General features: G+C 38.4%; 1 protein-coding gene across 3 annotated transcripts in view; it reads left to right on the forward strand.

The window, feature by feature from the left end:
• The window catches only part of LOC310942574 (receptor-type tyrosine-protein phosphatase delta), a 125,103-nt gene that overhangs the window by 66,926 nt on the left and 38,165 nt on the right, over nucleotides 1-20,012 (forward strand). For all 3 annotated transcript variants that reach the window (XM_083907983.1, XM_083907984.1, XM_083907985.1), the window contains exons 5-8: nucleotides 9,174-9,362; nucleotides 13,096-13,206; nucleotides 16,622-16,891; nucleotides 19,157-19,738. In XM_083907983.1, coding sequence (XP_083764109.1) covers nucleotides 9,174-9,362; nucleotides 13,096-13,206; nucleotides 16,622-16,891; nucleotides 19,157-19,738 — 1,152 coding nt within the window. The remainder of the gene's footprint in view (nucleotides 1-9,173; nucleotides 9,363-13,095; nucleotides 13,207-16,621; nucleotides 16,892-19,156; nucleotides 19,739-20,012) is intronic.

Below are 20,012 nucleotides of genomic sequence, written 5' to 3' on the forward strand. Positions count from 1 at the left end.
CAGGTTAAGAGAGATTTCTGCACCTCCACCTTCCTCCTCCTATATTTCGCTGCAATGTTCATCATCACAGAAAACAATGGACAGGATTTCCCAGGATTTCAGAATTCATTCCTGTTTCACTTCTTCAGGCAGCAAGGGTACAGAAACATTTGAGTGCATACTAGATGGTCACTCATCTTGCCTGTAGCTACAGTTTTCTCAAATTGACCGTATTTAGCAAATAACTACAATTTGTGTGGCAAATGAATTACATTTTGGAGGTACAAAGCTATGTAGACGAAACAAGCCACTTTGTGTGAGTGTGTGCCTGTTCCTCTTGAAACGCTATTAAATTAGAATTAGCTGTTCGAGCCAACTGTGGCACATTCACTCCAATATTCATTAACAAGCTCTGTACCTGTAAAAACCAACTAATAAAATCAATATTTCCCCAGCCTACCAACACTGCTCCAGTATGTTTTAACTGAAGTAACTTATTTTTTACTGCACTAATATTGACGTCACTTGCATCGTCGCAAATGTGAACTCTGCAGCACTTTCTGAGGCCGTTTATACTGCACAATCATACTTTCCCCCTATACGATACCATACACTCGAACATAAACAACAATACTTAACACACGCAATCCAACTATTTAAGTAGTAGCAGTCATGTCTCAAACACTCTTCTATACTCTTTTTTTATTAAAACAATCATACACTCACATACACTACAGTACTAAACGTAACATTAGAATAAGAATAATGGCACATGTAACTGCAAATGTGACACTTGATGTGTAAGACAATCATAATGATAGTGTGAGAGAACGATATATTATGTGAGAGAGAATAGTTGTACGTCTTCATTAAACATGTTTCTAGATATGACAAGGTGGACGCGAAGCGACTGAGTGAAGCTATTGGCTTCATTGGATCAGAGACAACAAAACATTTTATCAAATCAGGTTGTCAAAGGCTTCCGTGGTGGCCCGAGGCATGTAACTTGGATGTAGTCTCACATTTCAGTCTTTTCCTTTCTGTGCAATCGCAGCAAAAAATCTGGATGATAGATACCACGTTTTGTAACCATCTGAAAGTTGACTCGGAGTTCAGACGGTGAACTCTCGATGTTCAGATTTGTCCCTCACCACACTCCACTGTGTTTTATTTGATGGAAGGCCTGAACATTTTGTTTTCCATTATTGGATTACTTAGGCAATATGTACACATTGTGGATGCCAGGAGGCTTATTTGGGAAATCTGCCACAAAGAAAGCTCTAGGGGAAAAGCTAATCTTATTTAGACCGGACAACATATGTACTCAATAGCACCCGGGATGCATCAGTGAGATAAATATGCGTTCTCTGTGGGCATTTAGGGGAAATTTACTCATCTCAATTTATTTATCATTTTGCTCTGCTATGATGTGCTTTCAAACTCTGCATGCTTGTCTCACTTGATGCTTTTTAAATCAGTGGCTTTATCTGCTCATGAACGAAATTTAAAACCCTCAATGTTGAGGGTCATTACTCTGACTCTGCATCTGAACTATTCCAAGTATTCGACCCAAGGCAAGTGCTGAGACATCGATATGCTAACCGCAGCGTCCAGACATGTGTGCAGTGGTATTTATCAAAAAGCCTTGAAATCTCATCCAGATCTGGTTTTGCATTTCCAGTAAGAAACAATTATATTAAGTGGACAGTAAGCAGAATTTTTACGAAAAACAGGTAAATTACATTCAGGATAATCACATTCATGTCAAAACAATTTTGAATAGCGAAGAGACTCTCGCACACGATCTAAACTAGCAAGCACGGTTTTATTGGTGCATGGTTTTGGCCCTAGACCTCAATCAAAGAAACCTCTCCATCTTAAATGTTGTGTGGACATGAGCGTGTGAACCATCACCAGTGATTTTCACACCAAAGCCTTGCAACAATAAAATCATGCGTTTATTTTTTTCTTCACGCACCTGTCTTAAGAAGTTGATTGCAAACATTTTTCCTGCTTTCAATACATTTTTTTTCATGGTAAAACAAAAAAAAAAAACATGTTCACAAAGGTTTCACCTTTGCATCGCTTTATGGACAGGATGATAGATGGAGTGCTGTGTAAAGCAGCTCAGTCTAAGTCCATTTTCAGATATAGTTAACCAGCTGCAAGTGGCTGATAAGCAAAGGGTGGTCTCAGATGTATAACCTGTCAATCAATAGGTGCTAGATTGTAAAACTACACATTTTCGCCACAGCGTTCTTCATACGTGAGCAAGGAAAACAACATTCACAGACAAGTAAAGAGGGAAAAAAATAGAGCAAATGCCGTCATAGAATTGGCACAAAGTGGAATGCCCATCTTTGTTAATCAAAAGCTTTTACATCTGGTTGAGTAATTCTGTTTGCATGTAAACAAAAGCATAATTAACAGTTCCCTCTCCCTGGCCAGGGGGGGGATTAATATGTCAGTTGAACAGGAGCCGAACAGAACATTTTACTGTAAACAGATTTTAATGAACAGTGTTTCTGTGCTAATGTGTTCCAAATCAACAAACTCAGTGATAAAAATATAAAATAAAAACTCCTAAATAATCTAATTCCTGCACAAAGGACAACTCTGACATCATTGTATCTGGTTTACTGTTAAATAAATACCATACATTCCCTTTATGTTAACTCAAACATGACTTCCAACTTTCATCTTACATTTTGAGGATGAAACCCTTTCCTTTTCCACCACCTCTTACTAATTTGTCATACGTAAAGTACTAATCAAATCTTGGCCAGCTAAAGCATTAGCAAGCCATTAAACAAGTCAATTTGAAATCATGTCCTTGTGAGCAGTAAGAGTGCTGTATGATTAACGTGATTAGCACCCTAACCTTGCTGAAATCACCGATCATCTTTCTTACTTTTGTTGATTTTTTGGGGGGAAAGTGTGGGAAGAGCTCTAATCAGTGGCCCTTAACTTCAAATTATAAGCTATTGTGTGGTGTTAAAAAAAAAGAAAAAGACTTTGGCTCAGGCTGCAGAAAAACTAAGCACATGCTGTCACACTTCATGGATAATGTTTCTTGGCTTGATTTCGGTGCTGAGGTTTTATCTTAAGAGGGAAAGAGGGAATCTGATTGACTCGTAAACTCTTTTAAGGAGTTGTGTGTATGAAATTTATTGACATGGAATCTCCTTAAATGACTGTGCTATATCATCAGAGATTAAGAAAACATGCTCAAGTGAAATACTGACTGTACTTAGAACAAGGCTACACCCAATGTATTCACAATATAACATTCAAGTGGTACAAATGTAGCTGCTCATTGTTCCGTTCTGTCTTTTGGTACATGTGGGATTGTTAACTCAACCTACCTGGTGACCTCGAGTCTCTCGGGAGGAGGAGGAGGGAGGACAACACCCTCAAATATTTTTTGATTTGGACTTCAGTTCCAGTTTTAAACTGGAGTTGCATATCTTACATATAGCCAATTTAAAGCAGAAGAAAAAAGTAAGAGTGGAATACTTAAGGACATAAGCTTAAACGTGCACACTTCAAGCCAAACAATCCAGTAGGTTTGCCTGAGAAGGGATTTTCCAAGCAACAGTACCTTCTTGACCTATAACCCGTGCTACCCTCTTTGAAGAGACAGAATCCTCTCTAATATGTCCAACAAATATATCTTATTATGGCCTTCTGGGATTTTCCCCCCAAGAATAACTTCAATTGCAGGGTGAAAAGCCTTGTTCCACTGGGGGAAAAAGGTCAGACCAAATCCAATCCATGTGAAGTAACCGCAGTATTAGAGCCAGAATGTGACCAAAAAGGTTTAGGATTTTATTGCCTTGCCTTGGAAAGTTCAACGTTATAAATGATTATTTGCTTCCCAAATTCTTTTGTAGTTACTGAATTACTTTGACGCCAACTGTGATTTTGGTGACATAAAACAGCTGGATTTATACTTAACTGACTGAACCTTATGTTTCTTTTGAATGAACTGTCCAAATGAACCACTTCACATTTAGAAATATCAACATATAAAGGGTACATTTCATTGAAACTCTAAAGCACTTAACATAAGTGCAAAGGGGTCATTTAATATACATATCTAAATCATTTGTACAATTTTCCATTCAAACCAAAAGAGACCATCAAAAGCCAGTGCCTCAGAGCTGTCTCCACACACTGTCAAACTTAAGCAAACATCCTTGTCCTAATTTCACTCTCTGGTTCCCCCATCTTTGTAATGTATTCCACTCCAAAGTTGTAGCTGCATTAGTCTTGTAATACCTTGTAAACATCACATCAGAATGCACATTCACACAAGTGCCTCGCTGCAACACGAGCAAAAACGTACTGTGTATCTGACGACTGAACACTACCTTAATCACTTGAGACTCAATTAAGCGTAATCAATAAGAGCCTAAACAAATAAAATAGTACTTGCATGTGTTGCTCAAAACATTACACTACAGAGTGTGTGTGTGTGTGTGTGTGTGTGTGTAGTATGACCACAAATAGTGGTGAATTTATGCTGCGTTCAAGCAACTAAAATGGCCACTGTTGCCACACAAAGCAAATGTGATTTTACTCTTTATTGTATTCCGAATGAATGATCAATAGATATAATCTACTAATGGGTTTGGTTTTACATCCAGCGGCCTAATGTCTTCAGCAGAAATCTGCTCACTGAGGTAATTTTTGAGCCAATGTCCTTTAATACTCCTCCCATACTTGGCACCGCACACTCACACGGCCTGATAGCCTCACAGTGGCTAATGTGTGCAAATTGTCATTGGGAGTCTTTTTATATCAAGCACCAGTGCTCAGCACTTCTCGAGGTGACTTCAGCATTTCTCTCCCTTCCATCTCATTTAGTGTGTAGATCCATTGTTGAATATACAATATGGGTGTGTAAAGCAGAAACTGCCCTTGTCTTACACTGTCCTTGAGATTGCAGTTCTCTCTGAGGAAGTGTGTGTATGTGGGGGGGGGGAGTGTAAAATCACTTCTTTTTTTTTGCTTAAATTCAGCTTTCAGTTTTGACTTTCAAACATCATACAGTGTAGCCTGGCGTACTGTACAACCTCTCAACACACAAATTGTTTCCAGTTTCCTATCCTATTGAAAGGGGTCATATTATACCCTATTTTTCCTAAGTTAACCTAGTTCCCTGGTGTCCTAATGAACATGTCTGTGACATGCTCTGGTCAAAATACCATAAGGATGAAGCACCACAGCAGTTCAATCACCCTGCCAAAACAGCCCTGTTCAGAACGCTCTGTTTAGTAGTATCTCTAGGTCCAAAAAGTAAAACAAAACTTAAGGGACAGGAAATGACATCAGCAGTTAGCATTTGGAAAAGTGATCAACTAAATGAGCAAAGGCTTTTGAGAATATTTAAGTCCTTGTATATTTATTGTGTCTTGGCAATCAAATCTCAACTTCTGTGCAAGAAAAGTTGTTTTTTTTTATAATTCACGGTTGATGTCATGACATTTTGGCCATTCGTGATGAGCATGAGTATTCATCTGTAAGCTGCCATAAATTACATTTCCAGGCCAAGCAAAAATGAATTCAAAAGGCCAGAAACCTTTGTAACAGATCATTAATTTTAAATGCTCTGCCTGGAGTAATCGTTTTTCTTCACTGGAATTACTATCATGTTACACACGCATTCAAAAGAAAAGGAAAAATTAGTTCATGTTCATTTCCGTACTCTTTATTCCATGTCAGTTTTATAAGTTTTTTTTAATTAATCATACTGTAGTTTATGTAAATCAGACATCACTACAATAGTGTGCATTTTTTACTTAAGCTACGCCTTTTAACGGATGTCATCCCGCACCCTCTTCTTTTCTCCTTAGGGTTAAATAACCAGTGGCATTTCTTACTGCAGCATGAGAACAATCTGACCTCTTAAAAGACAGCTAAATTATGATGTCTCCAGCACTATGTTTTGGAATGCATTGTGAATTCTGGAGGAGCTGCTTTTCCCTGTCACACCCAATTACAATTCTCAAAACATATACACGCTCCGAGGCGCGCTACTGGCTAATGTGTTTCATAAACTATACTTTTGACTCACTGTAGAATCAACTAATTGTCTGTTTGACCTTGAAAAGACTAAGGGGAGCTTGGACAGGAGCTACCATGTAAAAAAATATTATTTCACTTCCCCTCTGCCTCTCTGCCTTTCACCATTTGAATAAGCACCTTTGTAAGTGGAGTTCCTCACATGAGACGGTTCCTTCATTGCTCCATACTTAATGTGATCTCTTTATGAATGTATTATGATCATCCTTTTGTCTGTGCCCTTTACTGTTATTCATGATAAAATATCACACATTGTACATCTGCTTAGCTGACCCCTCAAATTGCAAAGGGTATCAATCACAATTTGAAATTTCTGTCCTATTACAATGCATTTTTGAGTGCATGTTTTCACCATTTTCAGATTTAAACCTTGTCAATGTCAATTTTCATAGACACATTTCTTGAAGATTTTATATCCAGCTATCAATTCTATTTACAAGCTAGATCTGTCTTCTTCAACTATGATTTTGACCAAGGGGACATTGGAAGGTAGTTGCTTTAATGAAGAACATAAAAAAAAAAGAATTGTGCCAAACATCTAAAATGTAAAGCAAGAATAATGCCGAAGCATCTCTGATATACTTAATGGCCAGCAAAAGGGATAAAAATGGCATATTTAATATATGTCAGTGTCAACTGGAGCTGCATAAATATTGCATTTCTTGCAGTTTATTGCAGTGTTTTTTTTATAGAGCACTGAAACTCATCAAACCAATTTTAGAACATCTTTAAACATGTAAAAACAACACGCTCCCATCACTGTCAGAAACACTTAATAAGGCAGGGACACAGAGTTTCTTCCAAAAGTTTTTACAGTTCAGTTTGGAGTCACTCATTTGTAAGTACAGTCTAATTCTGAGAAGAGTTATACATTGAGGAAGTTCCTCGTGCCAGATACCCAAAAGCATTGTTGGAAGGTAGCCATGATTGTCGTTTGGCTGTGTGCAAGCTATGGCATCTCAAAGCTGTTTCCAGACTGATGTCTACTCATGAAAGTTTAATGAAGAAAGTGGTTCCAAAAAGGTGCCGTTTATAACACCAACGGAAGACACTAATTAGCCATATCACAGCAGGGAAAGGAAAGGTGCACGTAAACCTTGTTGGCATTCAGAATAAGCAGGTCTTGTTTTGGAAATGAACACTTAACTAACATTGCACTGAAGCAGAGATTTTGCATGTGCGGATCTTATGCTGTATGGGATATTCCACCAAGCCAAGGGTGGCTGGTTGGTTTTGTTTTAAAATAAGGTACATATTTTAGATTATGTTTCAATCTATACTCTTTCAACAATTGAAGGGACAGCACAAGAATATATTCTTAATGTGTTGATGTTGCTATAGGCATAAGATAAATTAGGAATTATATTATAGGTATATTATGGGGTAAATCTGGACAATAAATATTAATTTAGTATTTTATATTTGATGTTATACTCATAAAACTAGTATGGGACCAAAAACAGCAAGGTGTTGATGAACAAAAGAAGCCTTATGTGAAGTATACGGGGGTATTCTCATATAACCACATGCTAAATAATTAGTAATCATACAACTTTTAAAAGCATGTAATTGCATCCTTCATTATCTCAATTCAAGGACTAGTTGAATTAGCTCGCTTTAAAGGTGATTTTTGCTGCTCAAAATACAAAACAGCCATTTTAAACAAGGACTAGACCTTACTCATGAACTTACAGTCAACTAATACACCGCCTGTGTATTCAGTATAAGAAAATGAGAGAACAATCACACCAAGCTACTGAAAGCGAATGTACCTTCATGCTATCCGATTACAATTGAAACACATAAGTCTATAGATGTAAAGGCATCCATTTCCACTTGAATATTTTGTCATTTCAATGTGTGATAATTCAGACATGTTTTGCTGTGGGTGGAAAAGCACCAATGCTATGTGTTACTGCATTGTCAGTCAGTCCAATAAATCAGCAATGGGTTAAACTAAACATTCTCAAAAGATGGTCCAATAATGTGTTTTGAGTATTTTTTTTGTTGCATTACAAATGTTTGAAAATACCATATGTAACCCCCCTGAAGATATAGCACACAATGGGGATGCTTTGTTTGGTCTATTACATAGACACCTATCGTAAGCAAATGTGAATTATCTTCTTTTACATCTCGAATGACAGCAAGATGGAGCTCGCCCCTTGCACATTAAGTAAGTGAAGACACAGGCAGGAACAAGACATCTTGTGTAACACAGTAAAAGCACCTGGAGTAATCAAAAACGAAGCTCCACCTCTGCTGGCTTGTTTATTCCATACTTGCGAGCTGTTCCAGATGTGATGCTAAGATAACCTCAAAGTATTCAGACCCCTTAACATTCAGTGTTTTAGATTTAACTTGAAATAAACAAAATCGCCAGTTGAATCTTTGCTGTTTCTCTTAAGATTATAGCTATATGTGCATATGTTTGCGTTGTAGTTGTCAAGTACCCTTGGATTGAATTTTGAGTATCTCTTCAAAGGTCCCATATTATGCAAAATCAACTTTTTAATCATTGTAATACTTATATTTGGGACTCTGGAAGTCCTACCAGTCGCCAAAGTGTGAAAAAAGATGACTGTTTTTGGGGTCCTCCTAGTACAGGAGATAAAACACGCGAGGTTGACTTCTGCACTCACTGGGACGTCACAATCCGCTTAATGCCTGGAATTGTTGTCTCGCGGAGCTCCGCTTTGTCCCTAAAACACGCGAGAATGCTGGCGAGGGCAACGGCATTCGAAAACTGGAAGTCCACAAAAAGTTCTATTCTTGGCTCCACAGTGCAGCACAGAGTCCTACACAAACTTGCACGCTCAGAGGATTTATCATTTTTCCAAATGCTAACTGCTGTTAGCTCCCAGTAGCCTCTGTAGCTGATGTAATTTCCTGTCCCTAATCGAAAATGTTATCAGGGAACATATACTTGCTTTATAATAAACTACATCTTCAAATGTCCAAAAGCTGAGTTTGGCAAAAAAGTAAAATAATAATTCAGTGTCTCTTATTTGCGTTATTATTTCTCTCCACGCTAACACAGGGTTTGCAAGGGAACCTTGAAGTTGCTCAGTCTCACCTTTGCTTCTACATCTTTTGACTCTTTTCAGAGGACCAGCTGCCCCCTGGTTTCCCCACCATAGACATGGGCCCACAGTTGAAAGTGGTGGAGCGCACACGCACTGCCACCATGCTCTGTGCTGCCAGTGGCAACCCTGATCCAGACATCTCCTGGTTCAAAGACTTCCTCCCTGTCAACACCACCAACAACAACGGGCGCATTAAACAGCTCAGATCAGGTAGGTTTTTCTCGGCCGAAAACTTAATTACAAAAGGGAGTTCTTGTTTTCTCTATCTGATCTGCTCCCCCTATTGTCTCCTCTGGTCTTTCATCCTCTTCTTCCTCCCATAATTTAACTTCCCATTTGGCTTTTTTATTTTGTAGGTAATGGCATTGTCTCTACTATTTCCTGTCCTTCACTCCCTGTATTCCCCAGTGTGTTTCGTCTGTATGTGTGTTTCCCTTTGTCTTCCAGTATTGTCATGGGCTGTTGGGATTGTTTCCCCCCCTCTGTTTTTCGCTGGCTTCTGCGCTAACCTCTGCCCTCATTGCTCACTGCTGTGACTTTTTACAATAACTTCTTTTGCTGTATTGAGTTGATTTCCTTTCCACTGTAATGGTGCAGTTATTTTGGATCCATACTTTTCATTTCTTGTCTTTTTTTTTACAATTATTACTCAACATTTGGCTTCATGTGAAAGAAATGCACATGATTTGATATCAGTCAGTCAAACAAATTTCAATAAATATTTTCTTTATAAAAGAATCTTATTTAGGTCAATGAAAAAGACATTTCATTATGGTTACTAAACAGCCACAGTAGTGCGTAAAACTTCATAAGGCTTTTCCCTTACCCCTTGGGTCTTTGAACTTACGGCCTTTGCCATCTCTGTTTTTATTTGCCTTTGACTTATCCCAATATACCCATTCCTACTAAAAATGTTAACTAAATTACAGCTTTCAGCTCTTTGTGCCAGCTAACATCAACACATTAGTACAACTCCGTGTAATTCTAAACCATGTATGTTTGACCACCTGTCTTCAGATTTCACAGCTGTCCTTTGTTAAATCGTCTTGCTAACCTTTGCTGACTTGTTTTCAACAGAACTGTGTATAGAATTAACATTTTATTTTTCGAATGTGCGACTTTGACTTCACGTAGAGCATTAACGAAAACCTTGTTAACTAAACTCACTTAAAGAATATAATCCTATTCTTATGCTGTCTTTCTTCTCTCTATATTTTTAAATCTACAGAATCCTTTGGTAAGTGCTTAGCTCTAAAGCACACATCACCCCCACTAATGTCCATGTTTCCAACAACTATTAAAATGCATGGCATGCATTTTACTAACAGATAGATTAGTTTCAGGGCTACTACTTCAGGCACACAACACACTTCCTTCACCCCAAGTGTCCTGCCACTGTTAGCTGCTCTGTCACATCTATCTAGTTTAGTTTAGCCACAAAACTAGTGTTGTCATAAATTGACCTGGGCAATGATCTGTCCTCACATGTTTGTTGCTGACTCACTGACCAGCTACTTACTCACTTACTGACACCAGCAACATAGGTGTGGGAATTTTAAGATTTGAGGGAGAGGTGATCAGCTCAGGCCAAGCAAAGGGATCTCATGTCTACTTACAAACTCATATACAAAGTCCTCAGTCTTTCCCTTCAGTAGATGGTCTTCAGAAGCCATCATCACTTCCAAAAAATGGCACTACCCCCCGTGGTACATCAATGTACAAGTTCTTCTCTCTGACCAATGATTTTTTCTATGATGAATCCTGTCTTTCTTTGCCAGTAGAGTACTCTTATTCTCTTTCTCTCTCCTTTCTCTTTCCTCTAGTACCTTTTATTTACATACCCTGTTAAATCTAATTTAATTCTTCTTCCAAAGCCCCCAGCCTCTATCTACTCGTACTAATGCTTCTTCTTTCTAATCTTATTTGCATTCATATTATCCACCCAGGTGGTACTCCAATAAGAGGTAAGAGTGCTGAACTGACGTTCACAGAATGAAAATAATACAAATTCATTCTTGCTGTCAACCCATTCATATTCACTTGGAATCACCTCCATTTCTGTCCTGTTTACCAAGACCAAAACCCATTATGTTCATATGGACCTTCCTTCTTATTTTGTCCTGTTTCGTTGACTAAATTTGTATTCCACTTTTGATTTACTTATTTACTTTTTTGTCTATGCTTTATTTACTCCTTTGTATTCTGGTTTCAAGAGCCCGTTTAGCTCAGTTGCGATATGCTTGCCCTGGCTCAAATAAGCATATCCAATGACAATTATTTTTTTAAAACTATATTTTTACGTTCATTTTTTTGTTTCCTTTTTGGCCATGGCGAATCATGTGTCCCTCCTTTTTGTCCAACTAAAACAACCAAGCATTTTTCCCCCTTAGCTGTTCTTGTTCAGCACTAAAGTATGCACAGATGCTGTGGAATCACGCAGGCATGCTGAAGACAACATTGCCTCTACTCTGCTTTTTTCTCCCAAAGAATTCTTCCTGTCTTTGCAAAGTATTTTTTTTCCATTTCTTCTATTTGCTTTCCTCTCCTGTACCTCTCCAAAAAAAGCCCAAACAACTACTTTTTTGATAAAGTTTCTCGGGTGCTTTTTTCTCTTTCACCTATTTTTATTACTTTTCTTGGGTTTCAAGAATATTTTACTTTTTGACTTTTTTTTCTTCAGGGTTTGGGAAGGCAATCAGTAGAGTCTGGCGAGGACCCGATTTGCTCATTTTTGCCATGTGCCATGGAGCTGGAGAGTTGTTGATGCTTAAAGCCATTTTTCCCCTGGGTCATGTGACACCACACTGCTGATCCCATTGGTGGATTTTTATGGGTGTCTTTTGTAGCTTTTACAAGCTAAAGCAGTGGTTGGTTATTTTCTTGTCGGCTCAGGCTGATATTTTGAATTTTGTCTTCTAATGCAATTGCATTTTATTTTTCAGCTAAGGGTTGTCAGAAGGTTGTAAGTTGTGCCGACATACATTTCTTCTTAAGACATGCATGTCAAACTTTTGTTATTGAGGGTTATATGTTGGTTCTGCCTTACATAAAACTTCAATAAACTTTTTTTCCCTCACATAAAAGCAGCATTTTTCAATTTTTTCTGTGCGCTGCATTTTTTTTAGAGTTACCTTCACCTTGATGAAGTCCAAAATGACTCTATTAGGTGAACACCTAGACTTGATCTGTGATTGAATATGCTCAAATTCATACCTAAATTTCTTTCTTTCACTTGTTCTCCCTTGTTATGCTGCTTTCTTATACTGTAAACCTCTTTTGTTTGATCCATGTTTCCCTGAAGCAGTATCACTCATTCCCATATTGACCAGTCCAATGACATTGTTGTATATTGACAGGCTTGCCCCTAGTCTTCAAAGAGGAGCTTTTTTTTGCATTCGTTTTAGTATGAATGTTTTTTTTGACCCTTTGACCTTTAATGAAATCAGCCTTTTTTTTTGTTTTACTGAAGTAGCTTTAAAATATCAGAGACAGAATTGAACTTAGGGTGTATGAGCTTTTACTTGTTTTATATTTGGTTAATATGTTACTTTTTATTTGCACTTCTTGTTACTTTACGCCTGTTAAGAGGAACACCATATTGTCTTGCATGACTGACCTTTAGAAACGATTCCTCACTTAGAAAAGGATGACAGTCTTGATTTTACATCAACAAATGGCTGTAATAATAGAGAGGGATAAACTTTAAAGAAAAATAGAGTTTCAAGTTACAGCTAAATGCTCAATTATGACTTTTCTCAAACTGCTCGACTACTGAAGCTTGAAAGGACAAAGCCAAACTAAAAAAAATGAAGGTGGCTGATGTTGGCCTCCTTCAGGTCAAAAGACTTATTTTCTTATTACTATTTATGCTTGTGAACGTGATGCAAACACCATCGTTTTTAACAAAACAAACCCTGCTACCCCATTCCCTATTCCCAACCAGGAGCCCTCCAGATAGAGCAGAGCGAAGAGTCAGACCAGGGAAAGTATGAATGTGTGGCGACCAACAACGGTGGAACACGTTACTCTGCCCCAGCAAACCTATATGTCAGAGGTAAGAAATACTTATTATCGACGCTGTGTTCCTCAAGCATTTTATGATTCTTGTCTCATAAATTTATGAGAAATCTTTAAATCAGCCAATAAAGTCCACAGGGGCCATAGCCTGTGAGGTCATTGTAAGTATGCCGTTTGTTTGTTTGTTTGTTGCACTTGACTTTACCTGCACTGGTTTGAACCTACAGTATCTGATCTTTATGTGTTTTTGGTCCTTTATATTATCCCGAGTCCAACACCAATAATGAGAGTGCTTGCTGTGTTTATCTACTAATTGCCTTTCAAAGCTGATGGTTGGAGTAAAAGGTGGACAAGTCCTCCTCCATCATTCCCAACTCTTTCCCAGCAGTGACCAGATCCTTTCTGGCCTTTTTTCCCCCTCCCCACTGATCAACATTGGAAGGACACATTTTAATCACACTACATTTGCTATTATCTAATTATAAAGGGTGTTTAATCATCCAACTCATGTGTACAATTAGCTTGTGAAAAACAGTTAAAGTTGGCTGCGAGCTTTCATTCTTGAAAACCTCATTAAGTGTGATTTTCACATATTATCTTATTTCTCTATAAATATGGATGTGCAGCAGATAAACTATTTTTGTCTTAATTTTTATTTATTAATATTAAATGTAAAGTAATGTTTTTTTTTTTAATTTTTATTTTTAAATATAAATATATACCCATTTGAGCCCTGACAGGTCAGAATTTTGTAATTTGGGAGTGAGGGATATACAAGGGGCTCCCTGCACAGTAGATACAAGGTCCTTCGAATTGTTCAAGTAGCATCTGAACACCTACAACATGGCCTTTTTACTCTCTGTGTTTCCCTTGTTTTTCTCCTTTCCTTTGTTTTTTTTTTTTTATTCTGTTCTGCATCAAATTCCCTACATCCCTCAGAGCTGCGAGAAGGTTGGTGTGTTTTTTACTTTTTCCAACACCACACAAACAGAAATGAGTTCATTTGTTTTTTTCCGCAAATATATCATCTCTTACAGACATTAAAATAAAACCACAGGTTGCATAACTGTGGTCTTTTCTTGCCTCCATGTTACTGATATCATTTCTGTACATGTTGCACATTCACTGTTCATAATGTTCCCCATAATTATGCCCTTCGTTCTTGTCAGAATGCCCGTGCATGTTTGCATCTTTGAGGTTGGGTGGCAGGGACCATATTTGCATGTGTCTGAGGGCCTATTTGCATGGTCACCTGTTAGTGCATGTGCTCCCTTTTCCCCAGCCCTTACCCACTCAGTGTTCTTGCGTTTCACAAATGAATAATAATCAATAGAGTAGGTAATTGGAGAAGAAGAAAAAAAAAATCTGCAAATGAATGTAAGAGAATAACTTATTTCTCAGAATGAAGTGTCATGTTATACAATTTGAGAGTCAGGACAAAATGCACTTGATTTCTATTGCTTCCTGCATCTGATACCCTTTCTACAAAGAGTCTTCATTAGTATGTTAATGTTTCTCTCCATATAGCCATTTAAGCTTCACTACTTTTAAATTTCCTCTTCAAATTAGCTCCCTCTTCTCTTAAACTTTGTTTTAGATAATATGTATATATAGCTTTAACCAAAAATCCATCTTTTGTTGTAATTGGCACTAAAGGAAAGTACCAAGCTGTAAAAACAACCTTGGCCACAGAGATTATACACTTCCTCTGATGAGGACGGGAGACGATACGAGCGGGAAGTCATGAAAAAAATATGTATTTATAGTGTTATTCACAAGACTTGACAAATGTAATGATATTCAAATGAGAAGGATAATATTATGTCTTTGGGGAGTATGATCCAATTGGTTATTAATTAAATATTGAGTGAGAGAAACGTTGTATTTAATAATGCAAGCAGTTCCCCCACATTTCCTCTCTGGAGAGCAGCAGTCTGCTCAAAGGAATGGGCTTTATGAATTAGTAGCAGCCGGCAACAATAAGCATGTGCCTTTGTTGCAGTCATATTGCAAATACCTGCAAAAACAACTAGTTAAATGTTACAGGACTGTTTACCAAGCAGGGACAGTTTTAAGGCAATAAATATTTTAAATGATGTGAATGACTTTATCCGCTAGGGTCAGTATTTAATCAGTTTAAAACATGATGCCCAAGACCCTTATTTGTGTACGTATTTTGTATAAAAACCTGGACATTTGTCCTTGAATGTCATAGCTTTTAACTATGACCTTTAGCTTGCACTTGCAGTACTTACAGAAATGGAAACTAGACTAACCCCTTTAGTTCACCCTTTCCTCTGACCCTTTTTACTGTTTATCTTGCCCCTGCAGCCCTCTTCCCTCTGACTCCCTCACCTGGTTGTCTCACAAAGTCGCATATTGTTCTTGTATGCATGATGAACTCTCGCTCTCCTCTAAAAGGCTATTTATGTGCATTATGGATGTTTTTATGTTAATGTAAGAGTGAATTCATTTAAATTTTGAGATCGTTTTGAATGTGTATTTAATAGAGCTGTCAAATGACATGCATTAAAGTCCAGCGACTATAATGTGACACTACGTAAAAGAGACTTAAGTGTTAGGAAAACTATCCAAGTCACAATATATACCACATTTCTATTAAACCAAGACATTCCAGTAGGAAGTGTTTAGCACAAAACTACACTTAATAATCCAGCAGCAATCCTCTGCATCTTGTGAGATATTATCAGTGTTGTTTTTCTGCTCCTCTTCCTCCTTTTACGACATACGTGATGACCAGAAACTCTTGACACACGTTCCTATCGGTGGATTTTTTCTGAATTTCAGAATAAAAGCGTCTCTGCATGGAGACACCTGCAGTTCTTTATGTTAACAAAATGGAAGCAGATCATTACACATTTAAGAATTATTGGGCCCTTTTGTGATTAGTTAAAGACTTATCACTCCAAAGTGTGAATGCATAACATTTGACAGCTCTACGTTGAACTGAGCCTGAAAACCAAAGGATTACAAAACAACAACACCATTTCCTTTTGTTTTGTGTATGACTTTTAAACCATTATTGTTGTTTGTGCCATGCGAGGATGTGTTGTGGCACATTATCTCACATCAGCTGGAAGTACACAGCCTAAAAAGTTGTTTCTCTGCATACAACTGTGGAGCGCTGTGGACTCCAGCAGAATCTTTGTGCAGTTTTGTACATCTGTGCCAATGGAGTGTTTAATGCATGTCGGTCGTGTTGGTGTAAATTCATTTACCATTGAAATTTTCAAGTATTGGATTAAATATGTTGAAATGTCATAATTCTCATCAAGCAATATACTATAATTAAGATAAGAAGTCCATTAAGATTTTTATGTTACACTTAAAGTTGATTGATTTTGTTGCATGCATGTTAAATCATCAGTCAAATCATCACTTTTCGCCTTGCTTTTTTTTTTTTTTTACATCATGTTGTGGTTCTTTTTCAGTGCGCCGAGTGCCACCGCGATTCTCCATTCCACCAACAGACAACGAGATCATGCCAGGCGGCAGCGTTAATATCACATGTGTGGCAGTGGGCTCTCCTATGCCATATGTGAAGTGGATGCTGGGCGCCGAGGACCTCACACCAGAGGACGACATGCCGATTGGACGAAACGTTCTCGAGCTTACAGACGTGCGGCAGTCGGCCAACTACACGTGTGTGGCAATGTCAACCCTGGGGGTGATAGAGGATGTGGCACAGATAACAGTAAAAGGTAGGACTGGACCATGTTTCTCTTATTTAAGCTGTAAGATCTTTGCACGCTGGACGCACTGCGAGTGTAGGGGACGAAAATGCGGATAATTCGGATGCACCCTTCCACGCACATCAAGAACGATGCGAAGAAATAAATAAACAAAACAAAAAAATTGCATCACGGTCTGTCTGCGACCATAGCAGGCTTCACGGAGACAGCAGCTCAGAGTGAACGTCGGTGAAAACTATTTTGAAGCCTGATTTACATACACCAACCCACTGAAGCTCCGTTGCACACGTCTTCTAATCGTTTTAGAGTTTTTCTTCTTGATCATTAAAAAGGAACAGGGTTTTGGGAAACAAACACAATCAAGCTATCTGCCAAGCTATTAAATGATTGGAGTGTACATCATCACCAACATTCGTTCTGATTGGTTAGCTGTGAATTGGGCAGAAAAATAAACTTGGGGAAATTGACCACAACCCCCAAAAAATAACGGTCACAATTTCACGCAACTAAATTACACAGCTGGTGTGAATGCTGAGTTGATTAGACGCATAAATAATTTGCACTGAAAAAAAAAATGTGTACGTTGTGCAAAGGCCTTTAATCTTGTGCATCTGTAGTTGATTAACAACCCAGAAGGATGACCTCACTATTGCACGCACTACATGACATTCCGTTGATTTGTCTGTTAACTAGAAACTACATTCATGTTCAGCGCAGGTAGGACATTATTCAGACTTTCAGGGTTTTGGAATATGTCAAAAATACTTCACTTTTTCCAAGGACAATTTCTCATTCAAATGAATTGAAACGCACTTCAAAAAAATTCATTTTCTACTACTTGCTGGTTCCATGTAGGCTGCTTGGATGTAGAAGCTTCAGTCCAACTTCAAAACATCCATCCCTCAATTCAGCTTTTTCATGATCTTCACAGATTTGCCACAGTTACAGTTAAAAAATTGGATGAGTGGATGATGAATTTTCTCTTCAACTTGCTCTGCAGTTCACACATTTCACTCTCTGTACACGATTTTCTAGCAGAAACCTAAACAAATTTGTCGAGTTTCATGCAATGTGACTACCGAAGCAACAATGACTTACTGAATTTGAACTGCGACTCTCTGAGTAAGAGGAAAACCATCCAGCTTCTCCATAGGCCACAATATAAACTGACCGATCCCACTTACGGGCAAAAACACAATAGTTCACAAGTCTAACATTTTTGAGTCTATCTTCACAAAAACTACATGTGGGTCTTCAGGCCAAGCCTTGTGACACTCACGGTTAAGATATTCCAGAAATAAAAAAAAACTATAGCCGTGTTTCCATCATGGTACAATTTGTAACGCTGAAGCTCTTGGACAGGCTTGTGCTTTGAAAGTTATTTAACATTTCACTGCCATGATAAGTCATATATGGAGGATTCATTGATGTCATAGACAAGCCCCGGCACCAGTTTCAGTGCATTAGATGCCAGATTAAGAACATAGTGAAGTGCTTATCTCTCAGCTGGAGAGCTCACCATTTCTGATTGTGAGAGGCGAGGAGAAGGGGGGGCATGAAACATTGAGTATTGTTTGGTGTCCTATGAAGGCATGGCAGGTATCGGAGTGTAATCACATCTACACTGCAGTGTACCAAAAAGATATCCGTGCCTGGTCTCGCCATGTTTGCGTGCACTCAAGGGACAGAGTCATGTACACAAACACAGCTTTGTTTTTCCTAGACATAACATAGAGATATTAGTCACAATATAACAATCTGGCAGCAAGCTCCCCCAGAAGCACACTTCAGATCGTGTATAAAGACAATTTATTGCTCTGATATCCTTTGCCATGTGCCACAGCGTGGGGAATTAAAGCAATAAATTTACCTGTTAAATTATTAAAGTGATAAACACTGGGAAACCAGAGATTAAAGGCAACAGCATTCCCAGCCCCTGAAGATGGTATATGAAAGTTTTTGTTTCACAATCTCACAAAATACTTTGCATTTGCACTTGTTTTGGAAGTAAAATAGTAACAATACACCATATCCCCAACCTAATACATAGCTCATGACTTGTGGGTCTCTTATGGCTCCAGATATGCTTTATATCATCAGTATCAAGCGTAGTGGGCTGATAAATGAGTGCAATCAATATTATTCAACCATCAACAAATTAAAATAAAGTCTCTATGGACTATGACATAAATTACTTGACAGAGATATAACTTTGAAATGGCTGCAATGTAATTTGCATATTTATTAATATTTATGTAATGATTATCATCACAGCATTGCCCAAGGCTCCTGGCATTCCTGTGGTGACAGAGCGTACAGCTACCAGCATAACGCTGACCTGGGACTCTGGCAATCCTGAGCCAGTCTCCTACTACATCATCCAGCACAAGTCCAAGTACTCCGAGGACTTGTACAAGGAGATCGACGGTGTGGCCACCACTCGGTACAGCGTGGGGGGCCTCAGCCCGTACTCTGACTACGAGTTTCGGGTTGTGGCCGTGAACAACATCGGGCGGGGGCCACCCAGCGAGAGCATCGAGGCCAAAACAGCTGAACAGGCACCCAGCACGGCGCCAAGGCAGGTCAGAGGTCACATGATGAGCACCACCACAGCTGTTATTCACTGGGAGGAACCAGAGGAGCCTAATGGACAGATCATGGGCTACAGAGTCTACTACACCATGGATTCTGCACAGCATGTCAACCTCTGGGAGAAACAGATTGTCCGCGGTTCTAACTTTGTCACCATCCAAGGACTCATCCCCAATAAGACATACTACATCAAGGTCCTGGCCTACACCTCAGTTGGTGATGGTCCCCTTTCCACAGACCTTCAAATCATTGCAAAGACTGGAGGTGAGAATGACTTAATACAAAAAAAGAATACAACTTAAATTCTTCATTTTGGGATGTCACAAAGCACCATTTCTCGTCATTGATCCTCATTAGTGGGTTTCGATTTTTAACCACAGCAGTAACTTCAAGCTGTCAACATACACTTCCACTGGCTTTCTCAAGATGCTTTTTTTTCCCATTTCCTTTTATGAGAATATTTAACTAAGAGCAAGAAATTCAAAAGTTTTCTTGTTTACTTCTCATCAAGAAGTTTTTTTTTTTTTCCTTTCAGCAT

This window comes from Microchirus variegatus, assembly GCF_963457635.1.
Source record: "Microchirus variegatus genome assembly, chromosome: 2".
Lineage (NCBI taxonomy): Eukaryota > Metazoa > Chordata > Actinopteri > Pleuronectiformes > Soleidae > Microchirus > Microchirus variegatus.